The sequence below is a fragment of the Gordionus sp. m RMFG-2023 genome, chromosome 2 (assembly GCF_954871325.1).
Source record: "Gordionus sp. m RMFG-2023 chromosome 2, tfGorSpeb1-WG-v2, whole genome shotgun sequence".
Lineage (NCBI taxonomy): Eukaryota > Metazoa > Nematomorpha > Gordioida > Chordodea > Parachordodidae > Gordionus > Gordionus sp. m RMFG-2023.
In genome coordinates, this window is record NC_088776.1 from 26,692,805 (window position 1) to 26,717,025 (window position 24,221).

Sequence of the window (24,221 nt, forward strand, 5' to 3'; positions counted from 1 at the left end):
GATTATGATTTTGTATACGTAATAAAATAATTCGATAATTTACCACAAATTACATTACAATATTCAACTATATTGACAAATTTTTTTATTGCAATTGATTTAAAACAGAAAAAATGATTATAATAATATTTAAAAAAATATGTAATCAAGTTATAAACAAAATTAAAATGTATATCATTAATTTAATTCATGATTCTAAGCCAATATTTAAGGCAGAGTTTTTCTTATATTTTCTTCCTTATAAGACATATGATTTTTTTAGACAACAAATTAGTTCCAACTAAGAAAAGCCTTTTACAAGCAGTTGATGTTACTTGTATAGATAGGTAAACCCTAGATGTGAATGAAACCTATTATAATGATTAATACAAGGGTTTCCCATTCAAAAAAGGAAAAGTGTCAATCAAAAAAGGAAGATTCTCAAAAAGAAAGGAAAAAGTCCGATCAAAAAAGGAAAAGTGTCAAACAAAAAAGGAAAAGTGTCAAACAAAAAAGGAAAAGGTCCAATCAAAAAAGGAAAAGTGTCAATCGAAAAAGGAAAATTCCCAAAAGGAAAGGAAAAGTGTCAATCAAAAAAGGAAAATTCCCATTCTAAAAAGGAAAATCGTAATTTTTTTAAAAAATATTATTAAATTTTTCAATTTTTTTAAAATTTTTATTTATTTTTGTCATTTTATTTCTAACTTTTTGAGATTTCTTTACCTTATTTGTATCTTTTCCCAATTTATTTTTCTTACCATACTTTTCTCAATTTTTTTTCATCTCATTTTTATAATTCTTTTGTATTTTTAAAAATAATTTATAAATTTAGGTCCATTTTTTAACAATTCTTTACGTTTTTTTTTATCATACATATATATACAATATTCTTTTTAAGATTTATTGTAATCTTTTACATACATCTAACCTTTTCAATCTCTTAAGTCATTTTTAATCTTTATTTTTTTGACCTTTTCTCAATTTTTTTCTTCTCATTTTTGATAATTTAAAAAATAAAAATTTAAGAATGATTATTGTATTTAATTGCAATTGCTAAATTAAATTAATCGTTTGGTTATAATGTACCTTTTTAAAATTAAATAAGTTTAAACTGTAATACCAAACGATATGTAAATTAATAAAATATAATCATTTTTAAATTCTTTTTTTAAATTTATCAAAAATGAGAAGAAAAAAAAATTCAGAAAAGCTCAAAAAAATAAAGATTAAAAATAACTTAAAGAGATTGAAAAGGTTAGAAATGTATGTAAAAGATTACAATAAAAAACCATAAAAAGAATATTGTATGTATGATGAATAAAAACGTAAAGAAGTTTAAAAAATGGATCAAAATTTATAAATTATTTTTAAAAATACAAAAGAATTATCAAAAATGAGAAAATAAATCGAGAGAAGATATAGTAAAAAAAGAAAGTAAAGAAAATGGTAAAAAGTTAGAAATAAATTGAGAAAAGATACAGTAAGAAATAACTGTAAAAAAATCTCAAAAAGTTAGAAATAAAATAAGGAATGACAAAAATAAATAAAAATTGATAATATTTTTTAAAAAAATTACGATTTTCCTTTTTAGAATGGGAATTTTCCTTTTTTGATTGACTCTTTTCCATTTTTGATTGTACCTTTTCCTTTTTTGTTTGACGCTTTTTCTTTTTTGATCGAACTTTTTCCTTTCTTTTTGGGAATTTTCCTTTTTTGACTGACACTTTTCCTTTCCTTTTCCTTTTATGATTAAAACTTTTCCTTTTTTGATTGGGACTTTTCCATTTTTGAATGGGAAAGAGGGGATGTTGTTTTGCCTTTACATTTTATGCTCCTGAAATGATTGAAGCCGCCTTTTCACCGTCTTTATTGATTTGATATTGATCCCATTCGCTCTTTTTGTGAGAAAATTTTGTCAAATTCAACATCAAGCATAACTATTTCATCAGAAGCATTCTCCTGTAACATAATTAGGCTACTAATAATTTATTATAGAGGTGTAATATATTTTTGTACCATTGGTTTGTGTAATTTTTTAATATAATTTATTATGAGATTCAAAAAATAAACTTCTCGTGAGATTCGAAAAATACGGCAAATAAAAATTTAAATATTGCTTTAATTTTCAGTTCAGGGATTTAAATTTGTGCTAGTTTTTTTTTATGAACACATTACATGTCAGATGGGAAGGTCATCAAATAAAAATGACAAATGTTAGATTTATTAAAAGCAATTTATTAATTATTCCGAATTCGTTTTATTCAAATCTAATAAATAATTATTCGTATTCGGAAAAAACAATAATTTATTATTCGTATTATTCGATTCGAATAAATAGGCCTAATACAAACCATTGAAAGTATGTCATTAAAAAAATCAAAAAAACTAACTTATAGGAATAATAAGTGTATTTTGTTTTTATTCTCCAAAAATTAATAAGCGTTTAATTTAGCCAATTTTTAAAAAACGGCTAAATAAAGTTCTTCGCCAAATATTATTACCATGCCTCGAAATGCGGCTAATAGATGTCCTAATTTTTCTACCATCTGCGGGCAAAATCTCTAAGCTTAGGTAATTTTTTTAACCAAAATCTTAATTTAGCCTTTTTTTTAAATCGTCTTAACAAGCCAGTTAACAAAGCTAAACATAAACCTAGATATCTTAAAAATCTTTTATTGTTGCTGATGATATAACATCATGTTTCTCTTTAAAATAATTAGATTTTTTATAAACATTACAAATAAAATAGAATTCTGATTCCTTTTATTATTTATTATTATCATGAAATCAATTATAGATTAAAAATTATCATATAATTATATGTACAATAAAAAAATAACCAAAAACAATGAAAATATCGAATCGGTTTAAAATATCGGCCCCTAAAAAAAATCATATCTAAAAATTTTTAGCATTTTCATAAGCTGGAAAAAATATGACCATTATTAGGTTAAATCTAAAATTTCGATATTCTCAGTTAGATCTTTTATCCTTCCTCTATTTCATAACGCGCCTTGCGCATTCATCTTATAAAAATTGAAAGAGATTATAGTGAAATTTAAAAATTTATAAATCAGTTCGTTTTATTTAAAATAAAAGTTGTAAATATTACTTTCAGATTTGCTAAATTGTAGATGTTTCCTGGAAGTGTTGTCAATCGGTTATTGTTTAAGATCAGGGATTTTAAATTTGTGCACCTATTTAATTTATTAATCAAGCATTAAATAAAATCATAAATTCCTAAAATTAATTATTACATTATAATTCTTTATAATAAGCAATCTTAATTAATTTTTTATCGAAGATAGGGTTGGTCAGTAAAAATTAATTTGTAAAATGACGATTTTAATAATCCCGTGATTTTTTTAAAAAAAATATTTTTCTTAATTTATCCCATTTATTAGACTTTTTTTCTACCCGACCCAAATAATTTTTCATTTTTTTAAGATTTTATTTAACTTATGTTCTGCCATTGGCAAAATAACCAATTCACTTCACTCTCTTAACTTTATACTTTTTTGGTATAGATTTAAACACTATCGATCACATAAGTAGAATTCATTTAATATATTTAACACCCTGAAAGCTAGTTAAAAAATATGAGATATTAATGTCTATTCCATATAAAAAGAAATGACTGAGCAAGAGTAACATTAATAAAATTTGTAGGGTATATGAAATAAAATTTTAAAAATATTTGCAGAGATGAAGAATATCTAAAATGTATGTGTAGGCACATTCCAAATGCTTTTGTATTGATCAGTCTATGATTAAAAATAACAAATAATGTCAAAATTAATTATGTTCAATAAAAAAAGTTATGTCCAAATTTATTTTAACTATTTTGCCAAGAGCTGTGAGAACCATGAACTTTTTTTCAAATTTAGGGTTCCATAGTTGGAGAATTTTTTTTTTTTCTAATCTTTATTTTTTTTAAAGAAAATTATAAAAAAATTTGAACAGTATTAAAAACATATATTAAAAAAATAACATTTCAGGGTTGTGTATTTGATTGGTAAAATACGATTCGCAAATACAGTCAAATTTAAATAAATGTTTTTAAGACAATATTAATTAATACTTTTTTAAATTCATTGTCATTCAATAACTAATGTTTTGCTCTGAGTGACAGAGTCTTGATCTGATTTACATTCTATAATCATTTTCTCTAATATTTTTTAATCAATTTTCCTGTTGTGGAGATCTTCAATCTATTTCTGTTTTAGGAAGATTATTAACCCAAACTGACTAATTTCTTTCTGAAGAAGAAACAGAATTAGGAATTGTTAGTGAAATGTCATTTCACTTAATGGGCATGTTGGACAAAGCTCATTCCACTATCCTGAGACCGGAATCTTATTGTTTCTTATGGAAGTTAATGTTTCGACATAATTTGCTATTAAATATGCCGCTTTTACTACTAAAATTTATGATATCACTTTATTAATCATCACCACCTAATAAAAATGCCTAATTCTTTTATTACATTACATGCTTCATTAAATTCAATCTAGTAAGATGCTCCCCTTGATATTGGGGGTCCAAAAAATAAGCAGAGCCATTCATGTCAAATCGATCAAAAAAGGCACATTTTAGGCCCACCCCTTTTGTTTAAAATTTCTGGAATTGTTTAGATAGAAAAAAATGAGAAAGTCGTTTATTTAAGCTCGCTAGAACATCAGGTCTCCGAGATACAGGGCCTCAAAGGTGGGAGAAATACTGACTTTCAAATCTATAAAATTTTTAAATCAAATTGTAGGTTAAAAAAAATCTCTAAAGGTCTATCATAATAATAAAAAATTGGCCCCAACTTGCTTTGACTTCCGGTTAGCCTATATTGCTTTACCCGTGTTTTTAAGCATTAAAGGGAGTTGGTTTTTGAAAATTTTTTGTTGCCTTTTACTTAGACACCTTTTATAAATATATATAAAATATGAAAACCTTGGTGAGGCCAAGGCAACCCAATTCCGAAATATGCATTTTTACCAAAAATTGACATTTTTATTTGCATAAAAGCTACAAATTATGGTTTAAAAATTTGTTGCTAATTTACTATAGTTGTTAAAGTATTTAGAAATAAAAATGTGGTATCTGTATGTGTTTGGATACTATTTAAGATACATTTTGATATACTTTTTAGAGATGGGTGCGGGCCGTGAAATTACGCGTGCGTGAGTGTGAATAAATTTTCAATTATTAGACGTGACGGGCCTTCCCAAAATTTTTCTCGAGCGTAAACATATATATCCCGTAAAATACGGAAATTTTAATTTTTATAATTGTTTCTTATAAATATAAATTTGCAATTTTATAATTATAAATAATATATATTTATTATTTAATTTAGTTCTTTTTTAAAAAAAGATTAGTTTTTGAAAACAAAAAATCTTCCGCATTTTATAAACAACATCTGGTATAAAAGTGCGCACAAATTGAGCGTTTGCGTTTTGCCGTACTTTTTTTAATAAAAAAATGTAACGCTTGCTTTGTTTAAATTGAGGCGGCGTTTTTAAATTATTTATAATTTTGTAAATAAATGGAGTTTATTAGTATGGATCAGGAAAAGATGTTAGCATTATATTTATTGACAAAACATAAAAGATATTTAATAGCTGGTATATTCTTTTTACAATTATGTTGCATACATAGTTAAATCAGTATGCAGAGCAATTTGGAATCAAAGATATTTACATGCTAAAGCCTTCATGAAAGGATTGGGGAAGAGTACATTAAATTTATATATTCTAATAATTTAATATATAATTACTTAGATTTCCCAAGAGTTCCTGATCTATTCAGGGTTCCCCAATTGTATTGTTGCCTTGGATGAAAAATATATTTATATAAAATATCCTCTCATTAGTAGATCTCAATTTTTTTGTTACAAACATAGATTTACAATAGTTTTGTTGGCCTTTACAGACATAAATAGATAATTTGCTACATAATATAATAATAAGCAATGAAGGAATATTTTGGTACCTTATATTTTCTTTATATGTAAAAGATACAATGTCAAATCTGACCACTAGACCATTCTTTATTGGCATAGACAGAGAAAACAATTCATCAACAATTGAATCAAGAATTTTTAGAGATAAATTTAAAAAATTTTTAAATTTTTAATTATTTTTTTATATATCTTTGTTATAAATAATGAATTGTATCAAATATGTAATTGATTATTGTTATTATTTAGAATAATACCTAATAAATAAATTTATATAATAAAATAGAATTGTTTTTAAATTATTAAATCTTTATTCTGATCGTGATCACCATATAATTTAAAATCCTTGAATTTATTTGACAAAAAATTTAATAAAAAATTGAAGTTAATGAGTTATTTATTAATTATATTATAATTTCTATATTATTCAAAGCACTTTTATTTTTATTAGAATTAAGTATTTATATTTTAACAAATCTAATTTTTCAATCTTTATTAATAAATTTAGACACTATTTTAATAAATAAAAACTTTATATTTATTTTAAATAGTAAAAGATATCTAATAACAAATTTGGACGAATAAAATTTTATTTAGGAATAAAAATAAATACAATAAAATCATATATATTTACAAATAATATATATATATATAGACATAATTTATTCATTAATGCTATTAAATATTTCAAGAGCAGTTTGACCATTTTCTATTGACTGTTCTATTGGTTGAATGTAATTATTCATTGTGATGGAATAGAAGATTTTCATTACTTCAGATTTAAAAAGATATTGGTTAGGTATACTAAAACCATCTAGCCCTTCTTCCATTGAAAGTAGAAATAATCTTGATAAAATATAAGTTTTTCAAGACAATTATAAATTTTACCTGTTTGGAGATGGCTTCTATTTATAAGATTCAATAATTTTTCACCCAATTTTTGGCTTGGGGATGAAGTAACATTCTTAATACTCTTACTAGTATCAAAATTACTAGTGATTAGCCTATCAGCAATTGTAGACTCCATAAATTTTATATACTCCAATCATTTGTATGTTGTCTATCAATTCATATTTAAAAATATAATATATTTTGGTCATCCCATGCCCTAAAAATATAAATATTAATATTTAAAAATATATCATATTTCTTACATTTTTGAAAGAATATCCATATTTTATGGTATCAAAATTTTTGTTTTATAGAAAAAAGTTACAAAAAAAGCAAACCAGATTGCGTTTTTTAAAATTGGCGCAATTGGAAAAAGTAAAAGTGCGCAATTTAAATGAATCGTTTGCAACGCAGCGTTTGAAACGCTCAATTTGTGCGCACTATAATGAAGCTAATTCTACATTCTTTTTATGTTTAGGTGTTTTAGACTTTTTGCTAACTTTTGCTTAAACTAAAATTTATATGTTCAAATCAAATTTATCAAGCTTATTTACATGTGTATGTTGATCTTCTTTCAAGTTTGTTATTATTAATATATTATTTTACTATAAAAATGTAATTCTTAGCATTAAATTATAAATTTTATTATATTTGCAAATGTCAATGTAAGTTAATACTTTTTATTATTTTTAATAAATGCTTTAATTAGGGCTGCGCCGATCAACATTTTTCGCAGATCCGATCCGATATTGCTTCAAATCCGATCCTATATTTATAACGATTTTTCATCATCCCCCATTGAACCAAATGTAATTAAAAAATCAATATTTTTTAAGCAATCAAATTATGCATTTCATTTAATTTTTTTTATTTCTATAATTAGGACTAATTAAAAAAATATATATTTAATAATATATCTATTCTATGTTGGTATGAATTATAAAATTGTAACATTTAATATATAAAATTATAATATATTTTTTAAATAAATATGAGAGCCTTTAGATTTTCTGGCAATAAGCTTCTACGTTATGGACTATCTATATCCCCTGCCGTATTGAATGCAGACTCAGATGATTCCGCAGATAATGCATTTTGCAAAATATCTTTGTCTTTTGTAAAATATTTCCATAATTCATATACCATATTTAAAAAAATTGTTTTATTTAAAGTATAAATAATAAAACAGGCGTTATTATTTAAAAAGATTTAAAATAAATAAAATGGGTGTTCCTTTCTATTTTTATAAAAAAAAATTTAAAATACTATAAACCTATTTAAAAAAATAAATAAAATTTAAGGGGTGTTGTACATTTGCATTGTTTAAATAAAATATTATTTAGAAAATATTATATATGTAAAATAAATATACATAAAATAACAAAAAAGAGAAAGTAAAAAGATTAGATCGGATCGGGTTTTAACGGGTATCGGCCCGATCCGTTATCTTGATATCCGATATTTAATATCGGCACAACCCTAGCTTTAATGTTATGTATGAGTATTGAAGGAGTAGAATTTATAATATTATATTATATATAAGTATTAATTTATCAATGAAACTTATAGCTAAAAAATAGGATTAGATTCCTAATCAAATCTTAGTTTTACATACTCCTCAAGGAAAAACATTTCATATTTTTTTAATAAAATATGCTTCTTTATTAACAATTAAGAAACTCAAAGATCTAAAGGAAAGCCAGCTATATAAGCTATACTAATAGACCCAATAAAACACAACAACCTGAAAAATACAAATATTTTAAAAAACATTACTCAATTTAATAGTATCTTGCTTTCTTGAATAAATGTATTGATGAAGATAATTTAAAATCTTATTTTATTAATCTTGGTTTATACCTTTTTATTAATCAGTCTAAGGAAAATCACATGATATATTTTTCTAATATATTATTTAGTTAAATTTTAAATAAATGGTCTTAATTTTTTTACCATAATCTCTGGTTTAAATAATTTTAGGAAAATACTTAATTCATTCATTTTATTTATTAAATAAATAATTTTAAGTGACCTTGAAAAAGAAAATCATACACAAAGCAGTGGAGATAATAATGATAATTGAGATGGGCATGATTTCAAAATCGGAGATGTTGACTAAAATAAGAAGGAACGACATTGATATTGAATTTAAAGCTCCAGAAAACAGAAAAAGCAAGATATGAGATAATTTCTTAACAATTTCTTACAAAATTTTGTAAAATGTACAATTTGCCAAAACGTGATGTCATATAAATGTAAAACAGGCACTGCCAGTTTATTTAGACATAAATGTTCCATAAAAAATCATTCTAATCAGTCAACATATAATATGTTTAAAAGACAAATGTCAGGCAAATCAAAAGTAGTTTTACAGAAAAGTGTTATATATTTGTAAAGATCTTCGACATTTAAATGCAACAAAGATTGAAGGATTTTACCTAGGCCATAATTTAATAGATGTTACATATGGACAACAAAATATAAAAAATATACTAAGCCAAAAAACTCTCATGAATACTATAGCTCCAAAAATATACGATGAAACTAAAATTAAGATTAAAAGCATGATCTACTAGTCCATAACCACTGATTTTTGGACGGATGAGTATAAAAATCGAAGTTTTGAACCATTACAGGACATATTATCAATAAAGATTTTAAATTAAAAACACTTGTTTTGGCCACAAGCGTAATGGATGAAAAAAATATGGGTCAATATTAATAGTTAATTCAATTTTAGAAGAATATACAAAAGTAGAAATATTTAAATAAATGTATAGTTGTGACTGATAACAGAGCAAATCTTATAATTGCATTCAAAGATGACGAAAGGCTATTATATATATGCCATATATTAAATAATATTATGCATTATATTTTTGACTAGGGCTGTGCCGATATTAAATATCGGATCGGCACCGATATTTAGCGTTTTCCAAAAATATCGAATCAAACCGATACCTGTAAAAAGTCGATCCTATCTTTATACTTTTCTTTTTTTTGTTATTTTATGTATATTTATTTTACATTAATAATATTTTCTAAATAATTTTTTTACAATGAAAATGCACAACCCCCTTAAATTTTATTTATAGTTTTTTTTATAAAATAGAAAAGAACACCCAAACTTTTATATATTTTAAATCTTTTTAAATAATAACGCCAATTTTATCATTTATACTTTAAACAAAAGATTTAAATATGGTATCTGAATTATGAAAATATTTTACAAAAGACAATTTTGCAAAATAAGTTGTCTGCGGAATTCTAAATCCACGGGGAGGAATAATGAAAAATTAATTTAATACTACCAATATCCGTAAACTTTTTTTAATTATTGTAGAAATAAAAAAATTAAAAATATTGATTTCTTAATTACATTTAGTTCAAAGGGGGGTGGTGAAAAATCAATATAAATATCGGATCGGTGAAAAATATGTGAATCGGCACAGCCCTATTTTTGACAATTGTTTACCGTACAATATTTCAAACAATCTACAGCTAATAGCAAACTAGGTCACACCTTAAACAAGATGTAATAACTAAATCGAACTCGGTATATATCATGTTACAGAGTTTCTTAAAATCATATTATGAAAAGCAAGCAAGAATTATATAGATTAGCCACAATTGATATCAATATCATACACGAGTTATAAATTTTTTTATCAATATTTAAAGAATGCTCGGAAAATCTGAGAGCAGATTCTCGACCCACAATAAATGGAGTTAATCTATGGAAACAAAAATTAGTAAAATTTTTTCAACCTTCTGAAGGTGATACAATAATAATTAAAACCTTAAAACGGGGAAAAAAACAGTAAAACAATTAACACCCAGGACAGGATTTCTTTTGAAAGAAAGATTTATTAAGTAGCCACTAAATAAAGTAGGCTTAATTTTAGATCCAAATTTCAAAAACCTGAAGTTTTTATTAGAAGAAAAAGATGATATATATAAAACAACCATAAAAATGCTTAATGACATAAAATATGATATGAATAAGTCAATACCAAGGTCAATTATTATTTATAACTGTCATAATTCATTATAAAAAACCATATATTCTAAATAAAACATTTAGAGAATTTCTAGATTCTGATGAAACATCATTATCTACCGATGAAAGGTGCGAGGATGAACTTTAAAGATTCATCGCTCATAAGACAAATAACAATGACCGTATTTTGAAGTTTTAAAAGCAGGAAAATTCCTTTTTTTTTTGAAAATTTAGCGAGTAAAATTTTGTCAGCCCCTGCAAGTTCGGCATCTAGTGAAAGATTATTTCCTGTAGCCAATCGCTTGTTGGAAGAAAGGCGTAATCAATTGAAATAAAAATACATGGGCATTCTTCTTCTTTTTTTAATAAAAATTTCGATTTATAAATTGTATTTATTTTTTGTTATTAATATTGATTATGGAATTAGATAAATAAAAAGAGTAAATACAAAAAAGTATATAATTATAGGTTATTAAGTTTTGAAAAATTTAAAAACACCGTGAATTTTTGGACGTGAATCAAAATATTGCCTTTCGTGAGCGGGCGAGTGGGGTGGTAAACGTGAATGAGCGTGAATTTTTAAAAACCATCGTGAGCGGGCGGGCCGTTAATAAAAATTAAGCCCGCGCCCACCTCTATTGTCAGCAATGGTCTTTAAGATTTTATTTTGATGCAATAATCCTTTGCTATATCTTTGTAAATTCCTTGCCATTTTATCATATGTATGACTACCAGTCATTCTTTTACAAGCCAACGCTACATTTTTCTTTCCAAATTTGTTGTATATAGTGTCTTCTACTTTTCAGATGGAGCAGCAGCATAATATAAAAATCGCAAAATTTAATCAATCTTTGCCACCATTAAGATGATTTCGGAATAAAAGCTCAGTGGCATTTCTGGGCCACATTTCATAACAAATCAGCTTGGCGGGGTCGGAGGTACAGTCAAACGTTTGGTGGCCTGAGCTAGATTACAAAGACCGTTTCAGAACAAATAACTCGTCCTAAAGAGTTTTTTGCCTATTGTAAAGAAAATATTAAAGGTATAAGATTTATAATTTATTAATATATATTATAATTTTTTTTATTAAGGAATAGATTTCTCCTATATTATGGAAGACAATATGAGAAAGAGCGAAGAGAGATTCAATAAAGAGCCTTCAATACCAGGAAAGCAAAAATTTCATACTTTTCATTCAATTTCTCAGGATAAAATTGAAGCAAAATTTTTTTCAAATTCAACAGAATCGCAAATATCAGATATAACATTTCATTCGAATATTAATGGGAATTTAATATAATGAAAAATAAATGAATATATGGCAATCAATGGTGTTATCATTAATAAAAATGGATAATAAAAGATTATATGAAATTTATAATGGTATTTTGATATATTATTAAGATGTTAAAGGTACATTTGGCTCATCTGTCCCTCAGTTAATTTGGTACATTTAATAGAAATTTGAAATATTTTAAAAAAGTGGATATATCCTGTTATTTATTTCGGAAGTGCTGATTGTGTCGCCAAGGTTTTCACATCTTATATATATAGAAAAAGCGCCTTAATAAAAGGCAACAAGAAATTGTTCCCCAGTCTCCCTTATTCTTTCTTTCTTCCATTTTCAATTATTTTATAAATAATAATAAGAGACTTAGTCTAAAAATTTTTAAGTATAATCTGATACGATTTGCGATTAATTTATGTATCAATGCTTCTATAAATTAAATATATTATAATAAAATTCGCAATACCCGCAGATGCTATCTGGTAAGGTCTGTAAAAGGTTATCGGCCAGTGAAAGCACTTGAAGGGACATCAACTTACCTATTGAAGGTGGTATACCTTCGTACTCGAATTGATTATTGTCAAGGTATAAGCGCCTAAGTTTGACTAACTTACAGGTAGGGCTGGGCAACGATCTGAGGGAGTTAGAACACAAATTTAGTACCTCCAGATTTTCCCATGCATCTAAAAAATTTTAGCGGTTTGAAATATAAACAAAAGTAATCCAAAGATTTACAGAGATTTTTTAAAATAATATTATAGCTCAAAGAAACAAATATTAAAGCATTACCTATTTTAATTGGCATCAAGGTGATTGCGTTCTTACTAAGATTCAGTCTACGCAAACTTGTCAATTTAAATAGTTGATCAGGAATCCAGGTCAAATTGTTGTGCGATAAATCTAATTCTAATTATGTATATATATCATGTTACATTGTATTAAATATTTCAAAATTGTTAGGTATCCTTGTAAATTAGGAGTTTATCATTTCAAATCTATAAAGTGGTATTTTAAATTTTACATGTATCATTTTACATTAAAATAATATTTAATAATGCTATATAAGCTAAAATGCTATAAATATTTTTTTTTAGATATTACCATGGAGATTAATCAGGGTTTCGAGATTTGTAGGTATATTATTAATATATCTTCCAGTGTTTTTAAGCTTTAAAATCTTTAATCCAACAAGAGAGGGCAATTGTCTATATAATTAATATAAAAACAATCAAGTATAGCAATCATAGTTGGGTATCAGAATAATATGATAATAAAGAAATATAATCTATTTTTTACATATTTTCTAAATATATATGATTAATTTGTATTTTATTGGAAATATTTATATATTAATAAATGGGTCTTATCCTAAACTATTATTAAATTTTCATTATAATCCATAAAACGAACCTAAATTGAAAATTTGCCATAGGATTATCGTCCAAAATCAAGGTTTGTATACTATTTAATCGTCGTAGATGAGGAGGTAGTGTCTCTAAATGAGTTTATTAAAATATATAAATAAGTAATTAGGGATCTGCAACAGCAAAAGATTACAAACCTCGGCTGGGCCGAATATGTTAAAATAAGTTTAAATGATATAAATTATACAATTGAGTTGTGTAAAATCACGTAACTTTAGTATTCAATCGTTTTTTATAAAATTTCAATTTTATTTTAAATCCATTTATAGAATCAGCATAATTTTTAAAAACTCGGAGGCAAAATAAACAAAATTTTATAAAAATCTGGTATTGGCTTATAATTAAAAATTCAACTCAAGACTTTTTTTTTAAATCCAGGCCTGGTGAGGCTTTTAAAGATGAGATTTTTTAAAATCCAAACTTGTATAGAGCTGTTTAAATTAAAATTTAAAAAAGATAAATCATAACAATTGATAAAATGAATATATATGAGAGGATGTTTTTAATTAGCTTTTATAACGGTTTAATATCCAAGATGGGCTCCTTATATAAACATTTCTTAGCTTAGATTTTTTAGGGATATTTTTATATTTTTTAAAATACTACCCTAGTCTCCTTGTAAATATAACTTTTTCCCTCCATTAACACCAAAATTAATTACATTTTAACTCCATCATTAACTAAAGCTGATTGTATCAAACAATATACAATATTCTGAGGCCCAATTATTTTTTGACTTAATGTTTATAAAAGATAAAAAGTTTATTAATTTATGCCCCATATTAACCCAAAATATCCAAATTTATATCTTAGGAGTGCGCTTAGCGTGTCCGATTTTAATCGAAAAATATAATTAAACGCATTTTTATAGTTAAATAAAAATTAGACATTATTTTATTTTAATATTAGAGAAATTTCTAATTTATTCCTTAGAATTTTTTTCTAAATTTTATTTTAAAAACCCCTCGCCATTCTATATTTTTTCTAGGCCTAATCCTGATTTCGAGCCTATTTTTATAGATTTACCTGGTTTGTCTAAAGGTCTATAAATATAAAAATGTCATCTTCGCCACATTGCATTATTGATAACGCATTTGCGGTGTAATTCAGTGGAGAAAATGCGTTTTTGTGTTTCGTGATAATCACAAACTTTAATATATTTGTGATAATATTAATTCATTTTCGATATGAAAATATCTTTTCACGTAAATCTATATTCGCATGCTTTTGAAAATTTTTTTGTATTAATATGAAATCCTATTTTCCATATTTATTACATTTTAATAATTAATGAATCGGTTCTTTCTAATTTTTCGATTAATTTATATATAAATTAATTAAAAATTATTATTTTTGAATTCATCACACTCAGAGCATGAATCATCTCCAGAATACAATTTAATAATATACGTATTTCCGTAGATTTGGAATAACATCTGTGTTGTATCTGTCAGGTGAAGGGCCGTAGCCACGGGGGGACCCAGAGAGGGGGGGCAAACATCCCCTTCCCCAAAAAATAATAATTTTGGCACACAAACCTGGCCCATCGAAAAAATTTTGCCCCTGAAAAATGGCCGCTAAAATTTTTCCGGGCCCTAAATTTAATTTTTTTTATTAGTTATTAAATTTTATATAATAAATAACAATTAAAAATAAAATACAACAAAATTTTTAAATAAATATTATTTAATTTATACAAATTAATAAACAAGAACATACCTATATATAAAAATAAATATACATTCACCCATTAGTCACCCAAGCTATGAATTTGGACAAAAGGAATTCAGCTTATAGGAAAAATGCTTTAGCTGTAAAGAAGTGACTGCTATAAAATGAAAGCTCATTTAAAATCAATAACAAAATGGCATGATAAAATTTTTAATTAAAATAGGATACTGTGATAACAACAATTCTGGTAAGACAGCAAATTAACCGTAATCGTTATCATCTTAAATCAATATTTGATTTGATGCTACTTCTTAGCATACAGGAGCTACCTTTTTGTGGGGCAAGTTCTATAAAAATTAAGGTTGCTGCAAAAGATGAAAACATAATTTATTCTTCTGGACTATTTACATAATGTTTTCATACACCACCCAAAAAGATCTTGAATTAAATAAAATTATGAAATGAATATCCAAACGGCACAATATACATCACTTCAAATTCATAATGGAGTATAACTATAGCAGAGCAGATATGGTGCTGAAATATATCTCAGAGAAATATAATATAAATGAGATGCCTTTTTATTGTCTTAAGGTTGATGAGACAAAAGATGGATTAGGTTAAACCTGAGCATAATTATACTCGTTATTTTGTAGAAAAATTTAAGAAAATTTAATAGGAATCATTAATTTAATGTCTTTCTGCTGAAAGCATCATTAATTGTATTTTAAAGCTACTTAATGAATAAAATATTAATTCATCTAATGTAATAAGCCAGGCATATTATGGTGCAACATCATGTCTGACCAAAATGGAGGAATACAAACCCTGCTTCAAAAATAAGTATCTTGGTAAAATAATATTGTATTTTTTAATGTATCTAATTCATATGCAGTGTATAATTTTTCTAGGGTTTTAATGTATCCTATAAATAAGCAGGCCATAGCAGATTTTTAGACCAGAGGTGGACAGGTCATTTAGGAACATCTTGTATTATTTAGGACAATCTAGGTGAAGTATTATTTTACTCTTCTAAAACTCATGTATCATGATACGTCGAAGCCTCTGGTCCCTTATCTCAATGCATTAATATTAGTGTTTTTAAAGTTACTTTTGAGACATAACTAGTTAGAGTTACTAGTTACATTGGTAAAAATATAACTAGTTACAGTTACTAGTTATATTTTTATAAATGTTACTAGTTATTAGTTACAGTTACATTATAAGTAACTTTTTGGTTCTTATGAATTTTAAAATGGTTTATTAATTCTAAAAATGGGTTTCAGGTTATGTATTAAGAATTAATGATTTTTTTCACTCAAATATTTGCAAATATGATATTTATATATACAGTTGTTGCAAATTATTTTAAACTCATTGCAAAAATATATTTTTTAATGTTAATTGAACTGTATAATATTGGAGTTTTTTTTTGTCAAGAAAATTGTGATAATAAGAATAATAAGGGAAGGGTATTAGATAATTTATTTTTTATTTAATTATATAAGCATGCATCCTATTGTATAATTTGGAAAACACTTTAGATCATAGAATTTACCTATTTTTTTGGAAGGCAAAAAAATTCTAAACAAGAGGACCATGACAAATACCCTAGATAATTCCCCAATTTTCAAAAAAATTAAATTTAGCCTATAGAATGAAGGTTATTTGATTAATCTTTTGTTGAAGGAAATGATATTATCTGCATTATAATATTTTGTTTTTCTTTCATAGTCTTTGTCTTTTTAGCAAGTATATATGACTAATTTAGCATTTTATACAAAAATTATTTAATTCCAAAATAATCTAAATCTTTGTCTTTCCTTATACAAAGTTTTATACTCTAATTTAGTAAAATTTAAAAAAAATACATTTATAACTTATGAAATTCCAGAGTATAAATATTGCCAGCAACTTGTGAATATGGAAAATATTGTGCTAAATTTGTAAGGAAATATAATATTAAAAATTAGGTTTATTTTTTGAATTTGGTTACAAAATTATAAAACACAGCAATGTAACAATTTAAGAAAAGAAAATCTATTTCGACATAGCCTTTGCGAACACAATCAGACATTTAAACAAAATTTTAAATTTAATTTAAAATTAATTTAGCACAAAGCTAGTCCCTTGGAACCAAGGTTTACCCCTCACTTGGAATTATATATGTGTAGATCGTTTTGTCAGATCTTTTACTATTAATTCCATCACTAAACTAAAAATACAAAAAATAAATATAGCCATCTTAATAATCTGTTTGTTCGGGTAGTCTCAGACACCTGTGGATCATTTGGACCCCAAGCCCTAAAATTATTCAAAATAATAGGGCAAAGGTTACTTTCAATCACATGTGATGCTTCTATCTAAAACAAAGATATTAATAAATTTATCGATCCAACTGTATATCTATACATGGGTCATTAAGCCCCGCCGACCAAACCTAAATATATTTTTTTATTTTTTTTTATTTCTCTTCTTTTAATTATACATTTTTATAAAGTTATAGTATATTAATTATAATTTTAATATTCTTTTAATAAAAAATCAAGTTACATATTAAAAATAAAATTAATTATTTGAATATATTATTTAGATTTATACATACATATTTTTAGAAGTAACTAGTTACTTTTGTCAGTTACATTTAAAAAATATAACTAGTTACAGTTACAATTTTTAAAATATAACTAGTTACAGTTATTTTTTAGCAAAAATGTAACTAGTTACAGGTTACTTAACTAGTTACTTTAACAACACTAGTTAATATAAATGACATTAATTGACAATATAATGTCATTTATACTATCAATTAAAATTTATGAAGTAATAACAATAGATCCACTAATCTACAGTCAGTAAGTATTAATAGAGTCGGTGCCAAAAATTGTATTAATTCCATATAATTAATATTAAAAAAAATGATAATTCTTTTAATTTGATAAGAATTATGGCTGAAAATCTCATCCTCAAAAATTATCAAGATTACAATTCTTTGAAAAAGAATTATTATTAAATTATTGTATTGCAGATCGTTTTTCAGATAGTTACACAAAATGATTATAATTCCCCCCCCCCTTGACATCTATTATTTTATATCAGATAAAATAGCCCCATTAGAATAATTATTAGACTTAAACGTGGAAAGAAAAGAAATAGCAAAAGGATTATTAGTCGCAGAGTTAAAGAAACATATGATTTTAAAAATATCGCAAATATTATGTATAAAAAAATATCATCTTGCATTCAAAGAATTGTATAAATGCCAATTAGAGCAATACTGGCTTCTTGTGAGGTCTCATTCTCTACACTAAAAAGAGCTTCATTACACTAAAAAGAGCTCTATAATTTAGTATTTCCTTAGCTCATGAAAAAAATAACCAGAATATAACATTTAATTCAAACTATTTGTTTTATTTCAAAAAAATATTACCCTGCCCACAAGTAAACAGTTAGATACCCAGCAAGAAATTCCTGGCTAAGGCCTTGGTCTTTACAAGTGACAGATTTGTATTTTATTTATATATTGATGTTTTCCAAGTCAATGGATTATAATCAGAAGATTTTTCTCTTTGTAAGAAATGAATGTTTAACCAGATTATGATTTATCTGATTTTACAAAATTACAATATTATACAATTAAAGGATTCAATAAAGTAATAGATTATTTGGCTATTATATGATTGATTAAAAATTCTAAAAATGGTTAGAATCTGCTATTTTTTGATCATTTGGACAATTTTATTTTATTATGGTTTCTTGATTTTCATTTATATTTTGGTTTATCTCTTGTTTGATTATTATTTTTATTAATATATTTTCAAATTACTTTTTAACTTTATAATTAATTTTGCATTCCATCCTTGTCACGAATGTAAAATATCTAGATATCTTAAATTGGCAACAATAAATAATTTACTTTGTATTCAATAATATTATATTTAAAATATATAAATAAATGTTGACTAGACTTTGGGTGAAATTGATCTGCTCTAGTCTATGATACATTGAAATTTTAAAAACATCACTAATACTACTAATACATAAGGTATTAAATACTTATCAAGATTATAGATCTGGCCCATTAATAATTTTTGCACAAGTTATTATAGTTTTTTTAATTTGCGTGGCCTGGCCCATCAGGCTTGGCCCTTTAAAATTTTATGAAAAATCAACCCCAGTCCATATATTTTTTTGTAGAAAATTTCTGGCCATCAATATTTTCTTATCTGTATCCATTTTTTCCCTAATATCAATTAAGGCACTTATACCTATGACTATCTATTTAACAATGGTTTTATAAATCATTTATATTTGATTTATCATGTATTGTAAATTTACTATATTATTTATAGATTTAGTATTTCAATTAGACATTTATTAAAATACAAAGTAATAAGTATATTTTATTTTATTTAAAATTGTAATAATGATTATGAATAAATATAAAGATCTTAAAAAAAAAAATCAAAATAGCTTAAAATTAAAAAATAATATTTATTTTTTTAATGCCCTAGCTGGTGAATATTATTTTTACAAAAAAAAACATAGATTTGTGAGGCCCTGTCTGAATTTTTATGAATATACTGTAACCATCTATAGGCTAGAAAAATCTATATATACTAATCTGGCCAGGCCCACTAAATATTTTGCCCAGCATACCAGGCATGTTATAATTTGTTTTTTAATTGACAGACCAAAATTTTGGATGGGCCACGCCAAGCTTTGTAAATCTATGATCAAGATCCTTTAACAATTTTCAAATATAATAAACAAACAATTAAATTTGTTTGTTTAGAATTATATAAAATAAATTCATAATAAACCTAACAAATTTCCACCAATATCAAGATAAATAAGATCAACAAGGCTTGTAAAAAAATGATTTGCTATCTTTGTGATTCTTTTTAATATTATATAAATATATAATTTTACTCAAATTAAATAAAAATAATGACACATGTTTTTTTATTTCACTTTTTGTTTACTTGTTATGGCTTAAATTTAAAACTTGAATTCCCTGTGCCTCTAACATTTGAATAGGTATATGTTCTATATTATTATAACTAAGGTCCTATATATAAATATTGATTAAAAAATTGTAAATTTAACAAAATTACAATAACAGTTAAGTCTTTTAGCAAAAATAATTCAGGAGAAAAGGATTTGTAAGATAGTAAATTTTTTTTAAGATTTAAATATCTTAGATTGTTTTTATTACCCAACCAATTAGGTATTTCCTTTATATTGTTATCAATCAGTGTAATATTTTCCTATAAGATTTATAAATATATTTATTAACTTGATAATTTACTAATTTATCAAGATTAAGCAATTCTGATGGAACTTCATTTAACTCTGAAGAACAAGCTTTAAACCAATGAAGACCTTTCATATGACACATTTTATCAGATATTTTATTCTTCTAGAAGATTTAGTTATATACGAGCCATAAAAAAATGTAAACATAATCTTGTCCAGAGAAATCAATACCTCTAACAAATGGTAATAAATTTACAGTGGACATAATTATCCTGATAAATTTACTGAACCTAGGGTGTAACTAAACTGATAATTGACATATAAACTGCGAATGGACAGGTAAACTGAGAATAGACAGGTTGCCTATCAATTATATTTTAAAAATATAAATAATGTATTTGTATTATGTAAATCAAATTTATCCAAAATTAAAATTATCTAAATAAATAAAATAGAATATGGAAGAAAGAGTAGTTCATAAATTTAAAATATGTATAGAACAGGGGCATGACTAAAATACACGTCCTCAACTACGCGTCCCTACGCGTCCCCGGTCAAATGGGTTTAATTTATGTATTAATAAAAAATCTTATTTAGATTTATAAGATGTTAAAAAATGTTTTTTATGATTTAAAAATAAATATGATAACAGTAAAATTTTTAAAATATTATTTATTTTACATGAAAAAACTACGCGTCCCTACGCGTCCCCAGTCAAAGCAGATTCATATTTAGCTCATTAAATGAATATAAAAAATGTTTTTTATGATTTAAAAAAAATGATAACTTAGTATAATTTTTAAAAAATAATTTTTTTAAATGAAAAACTACGCGTCCCTACTTGTCCTCGGTCAAGATACATTTTTTTTAAAAAAAATAAAAGCAGATACATATTTAGCTCATTAAATGGAAACAGAAAATGTTTTTTTTTATTTAAAAAAAAAGTGGTAACTTAGTAAAATTTTTAAAATACTAATTTTTACATGAAAAAACTACGCGTCCCCGGTCAAGATACAATTTTTTTTAAAAAATAAAAGCAGATCCATATTTATCTCATTAAATGGATACAGAAAATGTTTTTTTTTATTTTTAAAAAAAGTGGTAACTTAGTAAAATTAAAAAAAAACACTTTTTTTCTTCATTTTTTGACTAAAATACGCGTCCCCGGTCAAGATAGATTATTTTTATAAAAATGAATATAGAATCGTGTATAGTTTTTCAAGAAGATTCCGAAAATGGTATTATAATTTTTTTTTTAAAAAAATTAATTTTCGAAAAAATTTTTTTGACTAAACTATGCGTCCCTACGCGTCCAACGTCAAGATACATTTTAAAAAAAAGAAGCAGAATTATATTTGGCTCATTAAATGGATACAGAAAATGTTTTTTTTATTTTAAAAAAAAGTAGAAACTTAGTAAAATTTTGAAAAAACACTTTTTTTCCCCTAAAATACGCGTCCCTACGCGTCCCCGGTCAAGATAGATTACTTTTATAAAAATGAATAAGATTCAGAAAATGATATTAATAAATTTTTAAAAAAAATTTTATATTAAAAAAATTATAAGTCAGCTTCATACACATAATTATGGTGGTAAAATTTTCTCAAGCCTGCCAAGCGATAGTGGTATCAAAATTATGATATTAATAATAGTTAAAAATATTGATTAAATTAAGTTAATTTTAATAAATCAAATATTTATGAAGAATTATAACAAAATATAAAGTTAAAGGGGGGCTGAATGGTAAGAACGTTTGCCTTCCTATCGTTAGTAGGTTTGAATCCTGGAGTACGAAAAAAAATATTAAAAAAAAAAAATTTAGCATTATATTATATAGTCTCCTTAAATTTTAAATACATTAGGAGATAAGAAAACGTTCATTTCTTGATTACTACGATTATATATATCAGATGTAAATCGTTAATATTCAATCCGCAAGATGGCATTTATCAATTTAATATAATTTATAAAAATATTCTAATTTTATTCTCATTCTAAATTATCAGTAAAAAAATAGGTAGGTTGAATAAATTTATTTTATTGTTTTGGAACTATTTAAATAAATATACTAAGAAAAAATAATAATTAAAGATTGAATCGATACTTACCTGCGAACAAACCTATGTTTTTTTTATCATCCTCAGGTTATTATTGCTCTAAAATACACAAATTTCTTATAACTTTAAGACACTACATCTACTTAGTAAATTTTTTACTTTTGCACGGATATTATAAAATCTTAATATATTGGGAATAATGTTTTTCCTCCTTACTTCTATTTTCAATAACTTTCATAAAATTTTAAAACTAAATTAATTTTTTAAATGGTCAATTAAAACAGACTAATTTTATTTCACCAAATTTATAAAACAAATAATTTATAAACCATTTATTATTTGAATTAAAATATCATTTATTAAATATAATATGATTTATATAACATATTTTTATGGTATAATTTAAAAAAGATATTATTATCAATAAAGTTGATAATAAAAAAAAATAACTATAAGTAAAATAAACAATTATAGTACATTAACATTTATAATATCCTATACATTAAAAAGTAAGCATAATATGGTTAAAAAAAATAAATGTTAATTTTTTGTAAAATAGTATTGGTGTTTCTATCCCGGTTGTCTTTAAAGATTATTGTTAAAATTTTAATCGTTATCCAATGGATCATATGACTAAGGTTTCGTCTTACGAATGTTTGATAGTGTATTATGTTTGATGACGATATCTGTTTTCTTGAATAATTATATAATTATTTTTAAAAATATTTATTCAATAAGCATGATTATTTTGATAATAATATTAAAATTTATAAATAACTATTTAACTTTGTATTAATTAAAGAAATTTTTTCTCTATGATGGTTTTAGCCATAAAAAGTTGGAAATTATTAATTTACACATTTTTATGTTTCCGCTCTTAGCCACGTGGAGGAAACCATTTTTAAAAGCTTTTAGGTCTTAGTTTAAAAAACCAAGACCATGGATATATAGCGGGTTTAAAATTTTAAACCTGAAATATAACCATTATATTAGATTTAAAAAATTTAAAATTTATTAATTTAAAAAAAAAAAATTACTCCCCATAATCTAATAATTCATCATCTGTATGATGATCATTATTAGACTTGGGATTAATAACTAATCTAAAAACATCCGACGCCAAGTCAACACATGGTTCCTGGTTACTTAATGTCGGCGCCGTTACGGGAATGGGCATTGTGGATATCGGCGCCTATACGGGGATAGGGATTATGGGAATCGGCGCCGATACGGGGATGGGGATTATGGAAATCGGCGCAGATAGGCGAGAGGGCACCGTGGAATTAGACTCTAGGGCACGGCCCTCTTGACAAAATAGGACGATATGATCGCCACCTCATCTATAGCATCCAGATGCACGTCGAGAGCCTCTCGAGGAAGATTCTCTTCCTCCGTACCAATAGTTGGTACCATAGCCACTAAGGGCTACGCGACCTGCGAGACCGTCTGTCTCTAACAGGCCTCACTATATTGAGCATTAAATTTAGAATATTTTTATAAATTATTTTAAATTTATTAAGAAGATGTAGTGTCTTAAAGTTATAAGAAATTTGTGTATTTTATAGCAATAATAACCTGAGGATGATAAAAAAAACATAAGTTTGTTCGCAGGTAAGTATCGATTCAATCTTTAATTATTATTTTTTCTTAATATATTTATTTAAATAGTTCGAAAACAATAAAATAAATTTATTCAACCTAT

At 24.9% G+C, this 24,221-nt stretch overlaps 1 protein-coding gene across 2 annotated transcripts in view; it reads right to left on the reverse strand.

Moving 5' to 3' along the window:
• The window catches only part of LOC135925141 (protein flightless-1-like), a 102,878-nt gene extending 82,123 nt beyond the window's left edge, over positions 1-20,755 (reverse strand). Inside the window, exons 1-10 of one of the 2 annotated variants that reach the window (XM_065460343.1) lie at positions 20,668-20,755; positions 20,515-20,625; positions 20,321-20,473; positions 20,189-20,274; positions 20,027-20,103; positions 13,519-13,603; positions 13,210-13,313; positions 12,898-13,014; positions 12,575-12,791; positions 3,092-3,176 (exon numbers count right to left, since the gene is read on the reverse strand). In XM_065460343.1, coding sequence (XP_065316415.1) covers positions 3,092-3,176; positions 12,575-12,791; positions 12,898-13,014; positions 13,210-13,313; positions 13,519-13,603; positions 20,027-20,103; positions 20,189-20,274; positions 20,321-20,473; positions 20,515-20,625; positions 20,668-20,727 — 1,095 coding nt within the window. In that variant the 5' untranslated portion in view covers positions 20,728-20,755. Of the gene's footprint in view, positions 1-3,091; positions 3,177-12,574; positions 12,792-12,897; positions 13,015-13,209; positions 13,314-13,518; positions 13,604-20,026; positions 20,104-20,188; positions 20,275-20,320; positions 20,474-20,514; positions 20,626-20,667 lie in introns of those variants that run through there. The other variant, XM_065460344.1, reaches the window with a different exon arrangement.
• Positions 20,756-24,221: the final 3,466 nt, after the last annotated feature.